The sequence below is a fragment of the Rhinoraja longicauda genome, unplaced genomic scaffold (genome assembly GCF_053455715.1).
Source record: "Rhinoraja longicauda isolate Sanriku21f unplaced genomic scaffold, sRhiLon1.1 Scf001934, whole genome shotgun sequence".
NCBI classification, from domain to species: domain Eukaryota; kingdom Metazoa; phylum Chordata; class Chondrichthyes; order Rajiformes; family Arhynchobatidae; genus Rhinoraja; species Rhinoraja longicauda.
In genome coordinates, this window is record NW_027603149.1 from 823 (window position 1) to 20,486 (window position 19,664).

Consider the following 19,664-nt stretch of genomic DNA (forward strand, 5'->3'; position numbering starts at 1 on the left):
GCAAGAGACCCATGTTTGACATGATCGTGCCCCATCATGGAGAAGATGCAGGACAAGTAGCGGCCGTGGGGCGCAGCCCACCCACCCTCGCCACCCCCACCCTCGCCAACCCCACCCACCCTCGCCACCCCCACCCCCACTAATCCCTCATCACCCCCACCCACCCTCGCCCACTCCCACCAACCCCACCAACCCCATCCCCACCCACCCTCGCCCACACCCACCCACCCTCTGCCAACCCCACCCCCACTAATCCCTCATCACCCCCACCCACCCTCGCCACCCCCACCCTCGCTAACCCCACCCCCACCCTCCCTCACCCACCCTCGCTAACCCCACCCCCACCAACCCCATCCCCACCCACCCTCGCCCACCCCCATCCTCCCTCGCCAACCCCACCCCCACCCACCCTCGCCAACCCCACCCCCACTAATCCCTCACCACCCCCACCCACCCTCGCCACCCCCACCTGCCTTACAGCACCACAACCTCACACCGCCGGTGACCACTCCCCACAGTGAGCACTATGCTTCCCCCCCTCCCCCCAATTGACCAGAATCGGGGTGCTATCCCTCCCTACTGTAAACAGTTTCAGGGTACTACCCCCCTTCCCCCACTGTGACCAGTTTTGGGGTACTAACCCCCCCCTCCCCACAGTGACCAGTATCACTGTGCTCCCCCTCCTCCCACTGTGACCAGTATCTGGGTGCTATTCCCCCCCACTGTGACCAGTATCTGGGTGCTATTCCCCCCCACTGTGACCAGTATCTGGGTGCTATCCACCCCCCCCCCACTGTGACCAGTTTCGGGGTGCTACCCCCCCTCCCCACTGTGACCAGTTTCAGGGTACTATACCCCGTCCCCCACTGTGACCAGTTTTGGGGTGCTACCCCCCCAACCTGTGCCTTGCCCCTGGCCTCTCATGGACGTGCGTGCGTGCTGGTGACCTTGTGTCTGTGTCCCTGAGCTGTGGCCTAACCTCACTAACCCTCAGCCTGACCACACACTGTCCACTGCTGCTCGCTCCCCTCCCTAGCCAACCTGCTCATCATGTAGCTAATTTATACACCACTTGTATTTCCAGTCATTGTATCACTGCTGTTTTATTGAATATATAACTTTATGGATTTTGCATTAAAAACAGACAGATAGATTTCCAATGCACATTGTGTCTTTGTGTGTGACAAGCAGGACTCTGGGCAGCTTCATTGTAATCATGTATAGTCTTTCTGCTGAAGATGGACACAATATGCTGGAGTAACTCAGCGGGTCAGGCAGAAAAGGATTAGGTGACATTTCAGGTCGAGACCTTTCTTCGGGCTGCTGACTTTAGTATTTCTGCTGACTGAATATAACACAGAAAACAGGTGCAGGAGGAGGCCATTTAGCTCTTCCAGCCAGCACCGCCATTCAATGTGATCATGGCTGATCATCCACAATCAGTAACCCGTGCCTGCCTTCTCCCCTCAACCCCTTGATTCCACTAGCCCCTAGAGCTCTATCTAACTCTCTCTTAAATCCATCCAGTGAATTGACCTCCACTGCCTTCTGTGGAAGAGAATTCCACAAATTCACAACTCTCTGGGTGAAAAAAGTTTTCTCTCATCTCAGTTTTAATTGTCCTTCCCTTATTCTTAGACTGTGGCCCCTAGTTCTGGACTCCCCCAACACTGGGAACATTTTTTCCGACATCTAGCCTGTCCAGTCCTTTTATAATTTTATACGTCTCTCTATAAGATCCCCTCTCATCCTGCTAAACTCCAGTGAATACAAGCCCACTTTCCAATCTTTCCTCATATGACAATGATCTATTCTACATTTTCCTTGAAACTATGTCCCCTTTGATCTCCCATTTTCACACCTTCCCCTTCCATATCTTTAGACTGCCTCTCCTCTGAGTCTGAAGAACGGTCTCGATCCGAAACGTCACCCATTCCTTCTCCACAGACGCTGCCTGACCCGCTGAGTTACTGCAGCGCTCTGTGCAACGTCATGCTGGCTTTCACTTACACAAATGGCGGCACGGTAGCGCAGCGGTAGAGTTGCTGCTTTACAGCGAATGCAGCGCCGGAGACTCAAGTTCGATCCTGACTACGGGTGCTGCACTGTAAGGAGTTTGTACGTTCTCCCCGTGACCTGCGTGGGTTTTCTCCGAGATCTTTCGGTTTCCTCCCACACTCCAAAGACGTACAGGTATGTAGGTTAATTGGCTGGGTAAATGTAAAAATTGTCCTAGTGGGTGTAGGATAGTGTTAATGTACGGGGATCGCTGGGCGGCACGGACTTGGTGGGCCGAAAAGGCCTGTTTCCGGCTGTATATATAAGATATGATATGAAAACATTATTCCCTTTATCCTGTATCAGTACACTGTAAAACGCTCGATTGCAATCGTGTATTGCCTTTCCACTGACTGGTTAGCCCGCAACAAAAGCTTTTCACTGTACCTCCGTACACGGGACATGAATGAGACCATCACAGAACAAAACCACTGCCACTTAAATCGCAGCAACTGTGAAGGTGAGTGGCCTATCCAGTGGAGGAGATCAGCACTTTGGTCAACGTAGGTTGTTTTTAAATGTGCTATACCAATAAAATTGACTTGACTTGACAGTACAGTGTCTGAAGAAGGGTCTCGACTCGAAACGTCACCTATCCGTGTTCTCCACAGATGCTGCCTGACCCACTGAGTTACTCCAGCACTTTGTGAAACGAGATGTCAATCCAGACGATGCCCCGCCCTTGCGGCTGTCACTCAATACCAGGCCACTTCGGGGCTTGTCGCGACAACAGTCCCCGCCCTGGCTGCGCGTCACTCATTCGCCCCGCCCCGGTGACGTTTAGACCCCGCCCCCTCTCAATGCCCGGCCTCTCCTCATCCCCACCCCCGTGGAGCGCATCAGACCCCGGCACCTCCCCATTTCCCACCCCAGCAGCTGTCACTCATCACAGACCCCGCCCCCGTTGGACGTAAAGCGTCATCAGGCTCCGGCCCCTCCCTATGCCCCGCCCCAGCGGCTGTCATTCATCACGGACCCTGCCTTCGTAGGGCGTGGCGCGCCATCAAGCCCCGCCCCGTGTCCACACTGACCCACGTGACGGGGGGGCCGTTGCCTCCATGGTGACGGCGCTGGCGATGGCGATGTGATGGCGGCGCGGTGACCACTGACAGTATGACCGGTGTGATGGCGGCACGGCCGCTCCTCGCCCTCCTATGCGCCGCTCTGTGGGCCCTCACCTCCGGCTCCGGCTCCGGGCCCCACCGCCTGGCCGCCCCTCCCGTCCCGCTGCCCCTTCTCACCTCAGCCCGCGGGCTCAACATCAGCTGCTGGGCCTGTAGAGCGGCCTTCACCGCGCTAGACTTCGCGCTGCAGGTCAGTGAGTGCCGGGGGGAGAGGGTGGGGTCTGGGGTCTGGGGTCTGGGGTCTGGGGTGGGGGATGGGAGAACCCCCTGGGGTGGGGGATGGAACCCCCTGGGGTGGGGGATGGGAGAACCCCCTGGGGTGGGGGATGGGAGAACCCCCTGGGGTGGGGGATGGGAGAACCCCCTGGGGTGGGGGATGGGAGAACCCCCTGGGGTGGGGGAGAGAACCCCCTGGGGTGGGGGATGAGAGAACCCCCTGGGGTGGGGGATGGGAGAACCCCCTGGGGTGGGGGATGGGAGAACTCCCTGGGGTGGGGGATGGGAGAACCCCCTGGGGTGGGGGATGGGAGAACCCCCTGGGGTGGGGGATGGGAGAACCCCCTGGGGTGGGGGATGGGAGAACCCCCTGGGGTGGGGGATGGGAGAACCCCCTGGGGTGGGGGATGGGAGAACCCCCTGGGGTGGGGGAGAGAACCCCCTGGGGTGGGGGATGGGAGAACTCCCTGGGGTGGGGGAGAGAACCCCCTGGGGTGGGGGATGAGAGAACCCCCTGGGGTGGGGGATGGGAGAACCCCCTGGGGTGGGGGATGGGAGAACCCCCTGGGGTGGGGGATGGGAGAACTCCCTGGGGTGGGGGAGAGAACCCCCTGGGGTGGGGGATGAGAGAACCCCCTGGGGTGGGGGATGGGAGAACCCCCTGGGGTGGGGGATGGGAGAACCCCCTGGGGTGGGGGAGAGAACCCCCTGGGGTGGGGGATGAGAGAACCCCCTGGGGTGGGGGATGGGAGAACCCCCTGGGGTGGGGGAGAGAACCCCCTGGGGTGGGGGAGAGAACCCCCTGGGGTGGGGGAGAGAACCCCCTGGGGTGGGGATGGGAGAACCCCCTGGGGTGGGGGAGAGAACCCCCTGGGGTGGGGATGGGAGAACCCCTGGGGTGGGGATAGAGACAGCCCCTAGTGGGTGGGGATGAGAGCCACTTCCGTGAGGGGGTGGGACAGTTCCTGGGTGGGGTAGAGACACCCAGGGGTGCTTGCGGGGTGGGGTGGTGGGTGACAGACGCGGGGTGGGGGGGAGATTGAGACAGACCCTGGGTGGTGATGATAGGCCCTGGGGTGAGGGGTGACAACCGGTGGGGTTGGGGGGGGAGTCACGGCCTGGGGTGGGGGCTAGGACAGACTGGGTGGGGGGAGAGACCGCCAGTGGGGAGGGGGTGACAGCCGGTGAGGAGGGGGTGACACTGAGACAGACCCTGGGAGGAAGACATCCCTGAGGAGAGAGGGTAACAGCCTGTAGGGTGGGGGGGGGGGAGACAGGTCAGAGGGTGTGGGTGGGGAGTGAGGGGGTGACAACTGCCCTGGTGGTGGTGGAAGGGAATGGGGGGGGGGTGGGTAACTGTGGATTTGTGCTTCACCCAACCTGTCAGCCCCTGAGATCCTGACCCTCAATCTGAAACCAAACCTTCCTCATTTCTCCTCTGGCAGACATTTAAAATACCGAACACAACACTGGAGGAAGTCGGTGGGTCAGATACAAACGCTCTCTCACCACCCAGTTCCTCCAGCAGTGTTTTTCTCTCAGGATTCGGCCCTGAGCAGCCTCTTATCTGGAGAGACCAGAGTTCATCTGTCATGTGCACACCTGATGAAGTGGAACTTGCTTATTAGCTGCAACTTTGCAAGGATGTTAGATGCAATGTCAACAAAGAAACACAGCGGATTATCAGTTGTCCCAGTGAACTGTATGACAACAATGCAAAACCCGCAGACTGAGCAAACATTGAAGTGTAGAGTCCAAAGTGGTTCAGTGCTGAGGGGGGGGGGAGGTTAGTGTTGTGCAAGAGCCTGATGGTTAGAAACATAGGTGCAGGAGGCAATTCGGCCCTTCTAGCCAGCACCGCCATTGAATAATTACTAGGTTAATTCCCGGAATGGCGGGACTGTCGTATGTTGAAAGGCTGGAGCGATTGGGCTTGTATACACTGGAATTTAGAAGGATGAGGGGGGATCTTATTGAAACATATAAGATAATTAGGGGATTGGACACATTAGAGGCAGGAAACATGTTCCCAATGTTGGGGGAGTCCAGAACAAGGGGCCACAGTTTAAGAATAAGGGGTGGGCCATTTAGAACGGAGATGAGGAGGAACTTTTTCAGTCAGAGAGTGGTGAAGGTGTGGAATTCTCTGCCTCAGAAGGCAGTGGAGACCAGTTCATTGGATGCTTTCAAGAGAGAGCTGGATAGAGCTCTTGAGGATAGCGGAGTGAGGGGGTATGGGGAGAAGGCAGGAACGGGGTACTGATTGAGAGTGATCAGCCATGATCGCATTGAATGGCGGTGCTGGCTCGAAGGGCTGAATGGCCTACTCCTGCACCTATTGTCTATTGTCTATTGAATATGATCATGGCTGATCATCTAAAATCAGTACCCTGTTCCTGCCCATATCCCTTGATTCCGTTATCCCTATGGGCTAAATCTAACTCTCTTGAATATATCCAATGAATCGGCCTCCACTGCCTTCGGTGGCACAGACTTCCACAGATTCATAACTCTCTGGGTGAAAAAGTGTTTCCTCATCTCAGTACTAAACGGCCTCCCCCTAGGGACAGTCCTCTGGGGGGGGGGTGGAGATGAGAGAATCCCTGGGGTGGTAATGACAGTCCCCTGGGGTGGGGGAGAGAACCCCCTGGGGTCGGGATGAGAGGCCCCTGGGATGGCGATGAGAGCCTCCTGCCTGGGGTGGGGGTAGAGACAGACCGGGGGGGGGGGGATGAGAGCCCCTTGGGGTGGGGAGAAAGAGCCCCCTGAGGGGTCGAGACAGTCCCTGGGGTGTGGGGATGGGAGAACCCCTGGGGTGGGGGGTAGAGACAGTCCCCTGGTGGGTGGGGATGAGAGCCACTTCAGTGAGGGGGGGGGGAACAGTTCCTGGGTGGGGTAGAGACACCCAGGGGTGCTTGGGGGTGGGGTGGTGGGTGACAGACCCAGGGTGGGGGGGAGATTGAGACAGACCCTGGGTGGTGATGATAGGCCCTGAGATGAGGGGTGACAACCGGTGGGGTTGGGGGGGGAGACACGGCCTGGGGTGGGGGCTAGGATTGACTGGGTGGGGGAGAGACTGACCCGGGGTGGGGGAGAGACCGCCGGTGAGGAGGGGGTGACAGCCGGTGAGGAGGGGGTGACACTGAGACAGACAGGGAGGAAGACATCCCTGAGGAGAGAGGGTAACAGCCTGTAGGGTGGGGGGGGAAACAGGTCCGAGTATGTGGGTAGGGAGTGAGGGGGTGACAACTGCCCTGGTGGTGGTGGAAGGGAATGGGGTGAGGGGGGTAACTGTGGATTTGTGCTTCACCCACCCTGTCAGACAACAATGCAAAACCCACAGACTGAGCAAACATTGAAGTGTAGAGTCCACAGTGGTTCAGTGCTGAGGTGGGGGGAGGGGGGAGGTTAGTGTTGTGCAAGAGCCTGATGGTTAGAAACATAGGTGCAGGAGGAGGCCATTCGGCCCTTCTAGCCAGCACCGCCATTGAATATGATCATGGCTGATCATCTAAAATCAGTACCCTGTTCCTGCTTTTTCTCCATATCCCCTGATTCCGTTATCCCTAAGAGCTAAATCTAACTCTCTCTTGAATATATCCAGTGAATCGGCCTCCACTGCTTTCGGTGGCACAGACTTCCACAGATTCACAACTCTCTGGATGAAAAAGTGTTTCCTCATCACAGTACTAAATGGCCTCCCCCTTATTCTTAATGTTGCTGGGATGAAGCTGTTCTTGAACCTGGAGGTCACGGTTTTCAGGCTCCTGTACCTTCTTCCCCATGGTAGCAGCAAGATGGGAGTGTGGCCAGGGTGTTGTGGGTTAGTGAGAGTGTGGCCAGGGTGGTGTGGGTCAGTGAGAGTGTGGCCAGGGTGGTGTGGGTCAGTGAGAGTGTGGCCAGGGTGGTGTGGGTCTGATGATGCTGGCTGCCTTTTGGAGGCAGCGCCTCCTGTAGACCCTGCGATGGTGGGGAGGTCAGTACCCGTGATGGGGCGGGCAGTGTGGGTTAGACAATAGGTGCAGGAGGAGGCCATTCGGCCCTTCGAGTCAGTACCCGTGATTACTGTGTGTTCAAGAGAGAGTTAGATTTAGCTCTCAGGGCTAACGGAATCAAAGGATATGGGGAGAAAGCAAGAACGAGGTACTGATTTTGGATGATCAGCCATGATCATATTGCATGACGGTGCTGACTCGAAGGGCTGAATGGCCTCCTCGTGCATCTATTTTTCTATGTTCGAGTTACTGAAGCAGGCCCTGATGCAAGCAGTCAGTGTGTTCTCCACGTTCACCTTAGAGGGATATGGGCCAAACGCGGGCAGGTGGGACTAGTGTAGACAAGTTGGGCCGAAGGGCCTGTTTGCATGCTGTGTGACTCTGACTGTGAGGGAGAGTGACCGTGGCAGAGTGGGGTGACTCAGTGAGGGGGGAGGGGACAAATGTGTGGGCATGTGGACGTGCATGTGTGGGAGAATGCACTCTTCACGTTGTGACAGGTATAACAGTTGCATTAGTGGACGGGAGAGGCTGGCTGTGGCCTTGAGGGCAGGTCTGGAGATGGGAATCGGTGGGAAGCTGCAATGGAACAAAGAGCCGGAGGTGTTGATGCCAGGCAGCGGCTGTGGTGAACGGTGCTGGGTTGAACGTTGTAGGTTGCCACTGCCCTCAGTGGAGGTTTGGTGCCTGGTTGCGGAGGGAAGTAGGAGAGGGATGTGTGTACCACTTCCACTGGGTGTGGTAGTCACACGACTGTGCTGTAAACATCTTGTGTAAAGGCCTCAGCAGTGACCGGCTAACGCCACAGACGGAGAGCTGCTGCCCTGACCGCTCACCAACGGTGTGACCACTGCCGCCAGGGCAAGGTGACCACTCACCACCTCTCCGCGTCACCCTCGGTCAGTCTCAGACACCCCAGCCTGCCCTCACCCTCCCCACCATCACTCTGCTCCCTTCACTTCAGGGACAGGCCCTTCAGCCCACAATGTCCGTGCTGAGCATGATGCCAACGCCAACCCTTATCAAGGTCACGAGTCAAGAGTGTTTAGTGTCGTGTATCCCAGATAGAACAATGATATTCTTACTTGCAGCAGCACAACAGAATATGTGAACATAGTGCACTGTAAACAACATGATAAACGAGAGAGAAAAAAAAGTTCAGTGTGCATATTTACACACACGCGCACACACACGCACGCACGCACGCGCGCGCACACACACAGATATACACACGCACACACACGCACACGCAAGCACACACACATATACACACACGCACGCACACACATATTCAAAAAGCAAACAATAGCAGTCAATAATAATAATAATAGTCCATGTAGTTCAGAGCTTATTTGAGGTTGTAGTGTTTAATAGCCTGATGTCTGTAGGGCAGAAGCTGTTCCTGGACGTTAGTTTTCAGGCTCCTGTACCTTCTTCCTGGTGGCAGGGGTGAAATGAGAGTGTGGCCAGGGTGGTGTGGGTCAGTGAGAGTGTGGCCAAGGTGGTGTGGGTCAGTGAGAGTGTGGCCAGGGTGGTGTGGGTCAGTGAGAGTGGCCAGGGGGGTGTGGGTCAGTGAGAGTGTGGCCAGGGTGGTGTGGGTCTCTGATGATGCTGGCTGCCTTTTTGAGGCAGCGACTCCTGGAAATCTCTTTGATGGTGGAGAGGTGTGAGCCGGTGATGGACAGGGCAGTCTGATATCTGCCTGTGTGGTTAAACTGCAAGTTTGGTTTGGTTTTGAAAGATTCTCTGAGAATTTGACAAGTCATCATCACTGTGTAGCAAGGAAGTGCGGATATCTCTGAGTTACACCGAAGACAGACACAAAACGCTGGAGTAACTCAGCAGGGCAGGCAGCATCTGTGGAGAGAAGGAATGGGTGATGTTTTGGTTCATGACCCTTCTTCAGTCACCCGTTTCTCCAGAGATGCTGCCTGTGCCGCCGCTGAGTTACTCCAGCGTTTTGTGTCTGTCTTCGGTGTAACTGAGCATCTGCACTTCCTTGCTACAAAACCACAATTGTACTTGTTGCTTTGACATGGGCTGTTCACCACAGACTCACTGCAGTAGTGATGTAGACAGATAAAGAACAATGAATGAAAGATATGTAAAAAAGTAACGGTGATAAGGGGAACAGGCCGCTGATAGCTGTTTGATGGGTGAGAACGAGAAGCTGGTGCGACTTGGGTGGGGGAGGGATAGAGAGAGAGGGAATGCCAGGACTGCCTGAAGGGAGAGGAATCAATATTCATTCCACTGGGCTGCAAGCTGCCCAAACAACATATGAGATGCTGTTCCTCCAATTTGTGTTCAGCCTCACTCTGACAATGGAGGAGACCCAGGACAGAAAGGTCAGTGTGGGTACACACAAAAAGCTGGAGTAACTCAGCAGGACAGGCAGCATCTCTGGAGAGAGATCCTGCCCCAGTATCACCACCTCTGCCTCTGTACCTGCCCTGCCCATGCTCTGGGCACCCGGCCCCTGCACTGGGCACCCTGCCCCTGCACTGGGCACCCTGCACTGGGCACCCTGCACCTGCACTGGGCACCCTGCACCTGCCCCTGCACTGGGCACCCTGCACCCGCCCTGCCCCTGCACTGGGCACCCTGCACCCGCCCTGCCCCTGCACTGGGCACCCTGCACCCGCCCTGCCCCTGGACTGGGCACCGTGCCCCTGCACTGGACACCCTGCCCCTACACTGGGCACCCTGCCCCTGCACTGGGCACCCTGCCCCTGCGCCCGCCCTGCACTGGGCACCCTGCACCCACCCTGCCCCTACACTGGGCACCCTGAACCCGCCCTGCCCCTGCTATGGGCATCCTGCTCCTGCACTGGGCACCCTGCACTGGGCACCCTGCCCCTGCACTGGGCACCCTGCCCCTGCACTGGGCACCCTGCCCCTGCACTGGGCACCCTGCACCCGCCCTGACCCTGCACTGGGCACCCTGCACCCGCCCTGCACCTGCCCTTCCCCTGCACTGGGCACCCTGCCCCTGCACTGGGCACCCTGCCCCTGCACTGGGCACCCTGCCCCTGCACCTGCCCTTCCCCTGCACTGGGCACCCTGCCCCTGCACTGGGCACCCTGCACTGGGCACCCTGCCCCTGCACTGGGCACCCTGCCCCTGCATTGGGCACCCTGCACTGGACACCCTGCCCCTGCGCCCGCCCTGCACTGGGCACCCTGCCCCTGCACCCACCCTGCCTCTGCACTGGGCAACCTGCTCCTGCACTGGGCACCCTGCCCCTGCACTGAGCACCCTGCCCCTGTGCCAACCCTGCACTGGGCACCCTGCCCCTGCACTGGGCACCCTGCCCCTGTGCCAACCCTGAACTGGGCACCCTGCCCCTGCACTGGACACCCTGCCCCTGCACTGGGCACCCTGCCCCTGCACTGAGCACCCTGCCCCTGTGCCAGCCCTGCACTGGGCACCCTGCCCCTGCCCCTGCACTGGGCACCCTGCCCCTGCCCCTTCACTGGACACCCTGCCCCTGCACTGGGCACCCTGCCCCTGCGCCCTGCCCCTGCACTGGGCACCCTGCCCCTGCGCCCTGCCCCTGCTCACAACAATCCAACTCGTCCCCATAAACAGTGAAAGTCAGAACGCAAACTCCTCACTTCCGTCTCATCACGAGAGTTGAAATTACTAAGGAGGCAGATTATGAACTAAATCTTAAAATATGCTGTTGCCAGAGTTGGGTGTGGGCACGTCTGTGTGTGTGACCTGACATGCTACTTTGACATGGGCTGCTCACCACAGACTCAATGCAGTAGTGGCTGTAGTGGGCGTGAGGTGTCAGGTAGTGTCAGGCAGGGGAGGGCTGTGTGTGTCATCCGTGCTGTCTGGCCTACACCTGGGCTACTGTTTCTGTCATGTGTTACGGGACTACGTGCAGGTGATGTTCCCCCTGTGGCTTTTACACCCGGCCGCGCGCATGCGTGGGTGGGTGGGTGGGTGGGTGGGTGGGTGGGTGCGTGCGTGCGTGGGTGGGTGTCTCCACTCCACCCTCCCCCCCCCAGTGCCCGGCCACACGCCTGTGTGTGTGTGTTGCCTCCGTACCCATGGCATTCACTAACAGAGTGGGTCTTGGTTTGTTTCCATCAGCATTCAGTGTGTGGTAATCAGAGTGTTTAGTGTCGTGTGTCCCAGATAGAACAATGACATTCTGACATGCAGTAGCACAACACAAACTGTGAACAGAGTGCACTGTGAACAATATCATAACCGAGAAAGCAGAGCTCAGTGTGTGTTTACACACATACTCACATATACACATTTACACAGATCATACGCACACGCACACAACCGATAATAGTGCAATAATAACAATAATAGTCCATGTAGTTCGAAGTGTGTTTGAGGTTGTAGTGCCCACACCCACCCCTGGCAACAGCCGGGCATATTTTAAGATTTATTTCATAATCTGCCTCCTTAGCAATTTCAATTCTCGTGATGAGACAGAAGTGAGGAGTTTGCGTTCTGACTTTCACTGTTTGTGGGGAAGAGTTGGATTGTTTTGAGCTCGGGCAGGGTGCCCAGTGCAGGGGCAGGGTGCCCAGTGCAGGGGCAGGGTGCCCAGTGCAGGGGCAGGGAGGGGGCAGGGTGCCCAGTGCAGGGGCAGGGTGCCCAGTGCAGGGGCAGGGAGCCCAGTGCAGGGGCAGGGAGGGGGCAGGGTGCCCAGTGCAGGGGCAGGGTGCCCAGTGCAGGGCAGGGAGGGGGCAGGGTGCCCAGTGCAGGGGCAGGGAGGGGGCAGGGTGCCCAGTGCAGGGGCAGGGTGCCCAGTGCAGGGGCAGGGAGGGGGCAGGGTGCCCAGTGCAGGGGCAGGGAGGGGGCAGGGTGCCCAGTGCAGGGGCAGGGTGCCCAGTGCAGGGGCAGGGTGCCCAGTGCAGGGGCAGGGAGGGGGCAGGGTGCCCAGTGCAGGGGCAGGGAGGGGGCAGGGTGCCCAGTGCAGGGGCAGGGTGCCCAGTGCAGGGGCAGGGGGGGGCAGGGCGCCCAGTGCAGGGGCAGGGTGCCCAGTGCAGGGGCAGGGAGGGGGCAGGGTGCCCAGTGCAGGGGCAGGGTGCCCAGTGCAGGGCAGGGAGGGGGCAGGGTGCCCAGTGCAGGGGCAGGGAGGGGGCAGGGTGCCCAGTGCAGGGGCAGGGTGCCCAGTGCAGGGGCAGGGAGGGGGCAGGGTGCCCAGTGCAGGGGCAGGGATGGGGCAGGGATGGGGCAGGGTGCCCAGTGCAGGGGCAGGGTGCCCAGTGCAGGGGCAGGGAGGGGGCAGGGTGCCCAGTGCAGGGGCAGGGGCAGGGAGGGGGCAGGGTGCCCAGTGCAGGGGCAGGGTGCCCAGTGCAGGGGCAGGGTGCCCAGTGCAGGGGCAGGGTGCCCAGTGCAGGGGCAGGGAGGGGGCAGGGTGCCCAGTGCAGGGGCAGGGTGCCCAGTGCAGGGGCAGGGTGCCCAGTGCAGGGGCAGGGAGGGGGCAGGGTGCCCAGTGCAGGGGCAGGGTGCCCAGTGCAGGGGCAGGGTGCCCAGTGCGGGGGCAGGGTGCCCAGTGCGGGGGCAGGGTGCCCAGTGCGGGGGCAGGGTGCCCAGTGCGGGGGCAGGGTGCCCAGTGCAGGGGCAGGGTGCCCAGTGCAGGGGCAGGGGCAGGGTGGGTGGAGGGGCAGGGTGCCCAGTGCAGGGGCAGGGTGGGTGGAGGGGCAGGGTGCCCAGTGCAGGGGCAGGGAGGGCTGGTCGGTCACATGACAGGCTGGCCAGTCACATGACGGGCTGGACGGTCGGATGAGGGGCTGGATGGTCACGTGACGGGCTGGATGGTCACATGACGGGCTGGACGGTCACGTGACAGGCTGCCGGCTCCATGCCATGATATCCATTACATGTTTCTGCCGTGTTACTGTGCAACACATCTGGTGTGTGGCATGTGGCGTGTATAATGATCGCTGCATCCTGTAACGTGAGAGTGGCTTCTACTGGTCACCGTCGCTGGGCGACCTAGACATAGAAACACAGAAAATAAGTGCAGGTTTAGGTCCTTGACCCCTTTGAGCCAGCACCGCCATCCAGTGAATTGGCCTCCACTGCCTTCAGTGGCAGAGAATTCCACAGATTCACAACTCTCTGGGTGAAAACGATTTTCCTCATCTCAGTCCTAAATGGCCGACCCCTTATTCTTAAACTGTGGCCCCTGGTTCTGGACTCCCCCAACATCAGGAACATTTTCCCTGCATCTAGCGTGTCCAATCCCTTAAGAATTTTATATGTTTCTATAAAATCCCCTCTCATTCTTCTAACTTCCAGTGAATACAAGCCCAGTCAATCCATTCTTTCATCATATGCCAGTCCCGCCATCCCGGGAATTAACCTGGTGAACCTACGCTGCACTCCCTCAATAGCAATAATGTCCTTCCTCAAATTAGGAGACCACAACTGCACACAATACTCCAGGTGCGGTCTCACCAGGGCCCTCTACAACTACAGTCGGACCTCTGCTCCTAAACTCCAATCCTCTAGCAAAGAAGGCCAACATGCCATTTGCTTTCTTCACTGCCTGCTGTACCTGCATGCATACTTTCAGTGACTCTGAGATTGGAAAGCAGTGATGGGGTCGGTCAAAATCAGCATGGATTTATGAAGGGGAAATCATGCTCAACTAATCTTTGAGGATGTAACAAGTAGAATGGATAACGGAAAGCCAGTGGATGTGGTGCATCTGGACTTTCAAAAAGCCTTTGACAAGGTCCCACACAAGAGATTAGTGCACAAGAGATTAGAGCACATGGTATTGGGGGTAGGGTACTGACATGGATAGAGAACTGGTTGGCAGCCAGGAAGCAAAGAGTAGGAATTAACGGGTCCTTTTCAGAATGGCAGGCAGTGACTAGTGGGGTACCGCAAGGCTCGGTGTTGGGACCCAGGTTTATAATGGAAATTCACGATTTAGATGAGGGAATTAAATGTACTGTAACATCACTAAGTTCGTGGATGACACAAAGCTGGGTGGCAGTGTGAGCTGCGAGGAGGATGCTATGAGGTTGCAGGGTGACTTGGACAGGTTGGGTGAGTGGGCAGATGTATGGCAGATGCAGTATAATGTGGATAAATGTGAGGTTATCCACTCTGGTGGCAAGAACAGGAAGGCAGATTATCTGAATGGTGTCAGATTAGGAAAAGGGGAGGTGCAAGGAGACCTGGGTGTGCTTGTACATCAGTCACTGAAAGTAAGCATGCAGGTACAGCAGGCAGTGAAGAAAGCTAATGGCATGTTGGCCTTCATTGCGAGAGGATTTGTGTTTAGGAGCAAGGAGGTCCTACTGCAGTTGTACAGGGCCCAGGTGAGACTGCACCTGGTGTATTGTGTGCAATTGTGTCTCCAAATTTGAGGGAGTACAGCGTAGGTTCACCAGGTTAATTCCCGGGATGGCGGGAATGACATATGATGAAAGAATGGGTCGACTGGGCTTATACTCACTGGAATTTAGAAGGATGAGAGGGGATCTTATAAAAACATATAAAATTCTTAGAGGATTGGACAGGCTAGATGCAGGAAAGATGTTCCCGATGTTGGGGGAGTCAAGAACCAGGGGCCAAAGTTTAAGAATAAGGGGGAGGCCATTTAGGACGGAGATGAGGAAAAACTTTTTCACCCAGAGAGTTGTGAATCTGTGGAATTCTCTGCCACTGAAGGCAGTGGAGGCCAATTCACTGGATGTTTTCAAGAGAGTTAGATAGAGCTCTAGGGGCTAACGGAATCTACTCCTGCACCTACTGTCTATTGTCTTTTCCCGCTCTGATGTGCCAGTGTTGCCCGATGCCTCAAATGCTGCCCGGCTCTGGCTGATGCCCCTGTTGTTTTCACACTCTAACCAATGCTACCCCCCCCCCCCACTGTTGTTGCCCCCCGTTGTTCGGTGTGTCCCCCCCCCCATTATTGCCCTCTCTGACCGTTCCCCTTCAAACCCCACTCTAATCGATGCCCCCTCCATGCCGTACAGTGGCGCAGCGATAGAGTTGCTGCCTCACAGCGCCAGAGACCCGGGTTCAATCCTGACTACGGGCGCTGTCTGTACGGAGTTTGTACGTTCTCCCCGTGACCTGCGTGGGTTTTCTCCGAGATCTTCGGTTTCCTCCCACACTAAATATAAATTACCCCTTATGTGTGTAGGATAGTGTTAGTGTGGGGATCACTGGTCGGTGTGGACTCAGTGGGCCAAAGGGCCTGTCTCCATGCTGTATCTCTAAACTAAACTAAACTAACTGAAGATAGACTCAAAAAGCTGGAGTAACTCAGCGGGACAGGCCTAACCAATGAGTTACTCCAGCTTGTGGTGTCTATCTTCAGTTTAATCCAGCATCTGCAGTTGCTTCCGAAACTAACTGAAACCCCCTGTCCTGACTGATGCCCCCCCCCCCATGCTCTGTGTCTCTGTGATGCCCCGTGTTATTGCCCCACTCACTGATGCCCCCCCCCATGCTCTGTGACTGTGATGCCCCATGTTGTTGCCCCACTCACTGATTGCACCCCCCCCATGCTCTGTGTATCTGTGATGCCCCGTGTTATTGCCCCACTCATTGTTCCCCCTCGTTCTACCCCAGCTGAAGGTGGGCATGGAGGAGGTGGGCTAGGTGGCCACGTGTCTGTGTCTGTGTGTGATGCCCCCAGGTGGCCACATGTCTGTGTGTGTGTGTGATGCCCATGTTGTTGCCCCCACTAACCGCCCTTGTTTCTCTGCAGCTGAAGGTGGGCATGGATGAGGTGGGCCTGGTGGCCCGGCGCCTGTGCGTGGAGCTGCGCATTGCTGAGGGGGAGATTTGCGTGCAGGCCATTGCGCTGTTTGAGCGTGACGTGATCACCGCGTGGGTGGATTCCGTGTTGCGGCCGGCAGAGGCGTGCGGGCTGCTTCTGGGCAGCGACTGTGGGCACTGGGACATCTACGGTCCGTGGAACGTCAGCCTGCCGGCGATACCGAAGCCCCCGGTGGTGCCGCCAGTGGCTCCGCATGCCGGCGCGCCCGTTACCCGCATCCTCTTCCTGACTGACATTCACTGGGACAAGGACTACGTCGTGGGCGCGGAGCCCCATTGCCGGGAGCCGCTGTGTTGCCGTGCCGGTGCTGGCATGCCGCCCCCTCACCGCCACGGCGCCGGCCCCTGGGGCGAGTACAGCAAATGCGACTTGCCGCTGCGCACCATCGCCAACCTCCTGCAGCACCTGCAGCACCAGCGCTACGACCTGGCGTACTGGGCCGGAGATATCCCTGCCCACAACGTGTGGCATCAGAGCCGGCACGACCAGATCACCGCCCTCACCACCATCACCAACCTGTTGCGCCAACACCTGCCCAACATCACCGTCTACCCAGCCGTGGGCAACCACGAGAGCACCCCCGTCAACAGCTTCCCCCCACCCTTCGTGCACGGAAACCAGTCCAGCATCTGGCTGTACCAGGCCATGGTGGAGGCCTGGCAGCACTGGCTGCCCCCCGCCGCCCTGCAGTCCCTGCGGTGAGTCTCCCACACACGCCAACATGCAGTGCCCACACACGCCAACACACAGTGCCATCACATGCCAACATGCAGTGCCCACACACGCCAACATGCAGTGCCCACACACGCCAACACGCGATGAGCCACGCACACAAGTGAGCCCTGGGGGGGGGGGGGGGGGGCACCCCACACATGCCAACACATGCCAACACGCAATGTCACACTTGCGCCAACACACCAGCCTGGGGTCATGCACGCCAAGCCGGGGGGGGGGGGGGGGCAGGCAGTGACCCGGGGAGGGGGAGACAAGGGGAGTGTTTGGGGGAGAGGGTGCACACAGATCAAGAGAGAGGGGTCACAGGGATTTCCCAGGGGAAGGGGGACGCAGGGAGTGACAGAGGGGAGGGGGTTGCGGGGAGTGACGGGGAGGGGGGTACAATGGGGAGTATCCGGGCCTGCTGGTGGGTGCCAGTGTTGGAGGGGTAATGACTCAGTCCCTGTGTTGCCCCCCCTGTGCCCTGTTGCCCCCCCCCTGTGCCCTGTTGCCCCCCCTGTGCCCTGTTGCCCCCCTGTGCCATGTGTTGCCCCCCCTGTGCCGTTGCCCCCCCCGTGCCATGTGTTGCCCCCCCTGTGCCCTGTTGCCCCCCCCGTGCCATGTGTTGCCCCCCTGTGCCCTGTTGCCCCCCCCTGTGCCCTGTTGCCCCCCTATGCCCTGTTGCCCCCCCTGTGCCATGTGTTGCCCCGCCCCTGTGCCCTGTTGCCCCCCCTGTGCCCTGTTGCCCCCCCTGTGCCATGTGTTGCCCCCCCTGTGCCCTGTTGCCCCCCCTGTGCCATGTGTTGCCCCCCCTGTGCCCCGTTGCCCCCCCCCGTGCCCCGTTGCCCCCCCTGTGCCCTGTTGCCCCCCCCCGTGCCCTGTTGCCCCCCCGTGCCCTGTTGCCCCCCCGTGCCCTGTTGCCCCCCCTGTGCCATGTGTTGCCCCCCCCTGTGCCCTGTTGCCCCCCCTGTGCCGTGTTGCCCCCCCTGTGCCCTGTTGCCCCCCTGTGCCCTGTTGCCCCCCTGTGCCCTGTTGCCCCCCCTGTGCCCTGTTGCCCCCCCTGTGCCATGTGTTGCCCCCCCTGTGCCCTGTGTTGCCCCCCCGTGCCCTGTTGCCCCCCCTGTGCCCTGTTGCCCCCCCTGTGCCCTGTTGCCCCCCCCTGTGCCATGTGTTGCCCCCCCTGTGCCCTGTTGCCCCCCCTGTGCCCTGTTGCCCCCCCCCTGTGCCATGTGTTGCCCCCCCCTGTGCCATGTGTTGCCCCCCCCCCCCTGTGCCCTGTGTTGCCCCCCCCTGTGCCGTGCTGTGCTGTGCTGCAGGCGGGCGGGGTTCTACACCGCGACGCCACGTCCAGGCCTCAGGCTTGTCTCACTCAACATGAACTTCTGCTCGCACGAGAACTTCTGGCTGCTCGTCAACTCCACCGACCCCGCCGGCCAGCTGCAGTGGCTGGTGGAGGTACTGCAGCAGGCAGAGTACCGCCATGAGAAGGTGGGTCTGGATCTGTGTGTGTTAATGGGTGTGTGAGTGGGTGTGTGTGAATGGGCATGTGTGAATGGGCGTGTGTGTGCGTGTGAGTGAGTGGGTGTGTGGGTGTGTGTGAATGGGCGTGTGTGTGAGTGGGTGTGTGTGAATGGGCGTGTGTGAGTGGGTGTGTGTGAATGGGCGTGTGTGAGTGGGCGTGTGTGAATGGGCGTGTGTGAATGGGCGTGTGTGAGTGGGCGTGTGTGAGTTGGCGTGTGTGAGTGGGTGTGTGTGAGTGGGTGTGTGTGAGTGGGTGTGTGTGAGTGGGTGTGTGTGAGTGGGTGTGTGTGAGTGGGTGTGTGCGAGTGGGGGTGTGCGAGTGGGGGTGTCTGAGTGGGTGTGTGTGAGTGGGTGTGTGAATGGATGTGAGTGTGTGTGTGCGTGCCTGTGAGTGTGTGTACAGGTGTGTATGTGTGTACAGGGGGGTGGTGGGGTGAGTGGGTGGGTGGGGCTGGGGGGTGAGGGGCAGGTTGAGGTGTGGGGGGGTGAGGGCGAGTGGGGGGGAGGGTGGACGAGGGGTGAGGGGGAGGCTGATGGTCTCCAGAGCCGCTGTATCTGCACTACCTGCCGTGTGTGTGTTTGTACCCCCAGGTTCACATCATCGGTCACATCCCCCCCGGTCTGTGCATGAAGGTCTGGAGCTGGAACTACTATCGCATCGTCAACAGGTCAGCACCACCCAACTAGACTAGACTGGACCCAACTAGACTAGACTGGACCCAACTAGGACTAGACTGGACCCAACTAAACTAGACTGGACCCAACTAAACTAGACTGGACCCAACTAAACTAGACTGACCCAACTAAACTAGACTGGACCCAACTAAACTAGACTGGACCCAACTAAACTAGACTGGACCCAACTAAACTAGACTGGACCCAACTAAACTAGACTGGACCCAACTAAACTAGACTGGACCCAACTAAACTAGACTGGACCCAACTAAACTAGACTGGACCACCAACTAAACTAGACTGGACCCAACTAAACTAGACTGGACCCAACTAAACTAGACTGGACCCAACTAAACTAGACTGGACCCAACTAAACTAGACTGGACCCAACTAAACTAGACTGGACCCAACTAAACTAGACTGGACCCAACTAAACTAGACTGGACCCAACTAAACTAGACTGGACCCAACTAAACTAGACTGGACCCAACTAAACTAGACTGGACCCAACTAAACTAGACTGGACCCAACTAAACTAGACTGGACCCAACTAAACTAGACTGGACCCAACTAAAC

At 58.6% G+C, this 19,664-nt stretch overlaps 1 protein-coding gene across 1 annotated transcript; it reads left to right on the forward strand.

The window, feature by feature from the left end:
• Nucleotides 1–3,098: 3,098 nt before the first annotated feature.
• LOC144591794 (sphingomyelin phosphodiesterase-like) lies at nt 3,099–19,081 on the forward strand (the record flags this gene model as incomplete). The annotated part of the gene is made up of 4 exons (XM_078395815.1): nt 3,099–3,372; nt 16,107–16,876; nt 18,209–18,380; nt 19,005–19,081. Coding segments are annotated over exons 1-4 (1,220 nt in total), but the record flags the coding sequence as incomplete, so codon positions are not given.
• Between the last annotated feature and the right edge of the window lie 583 nt (nt 19,082–19,664).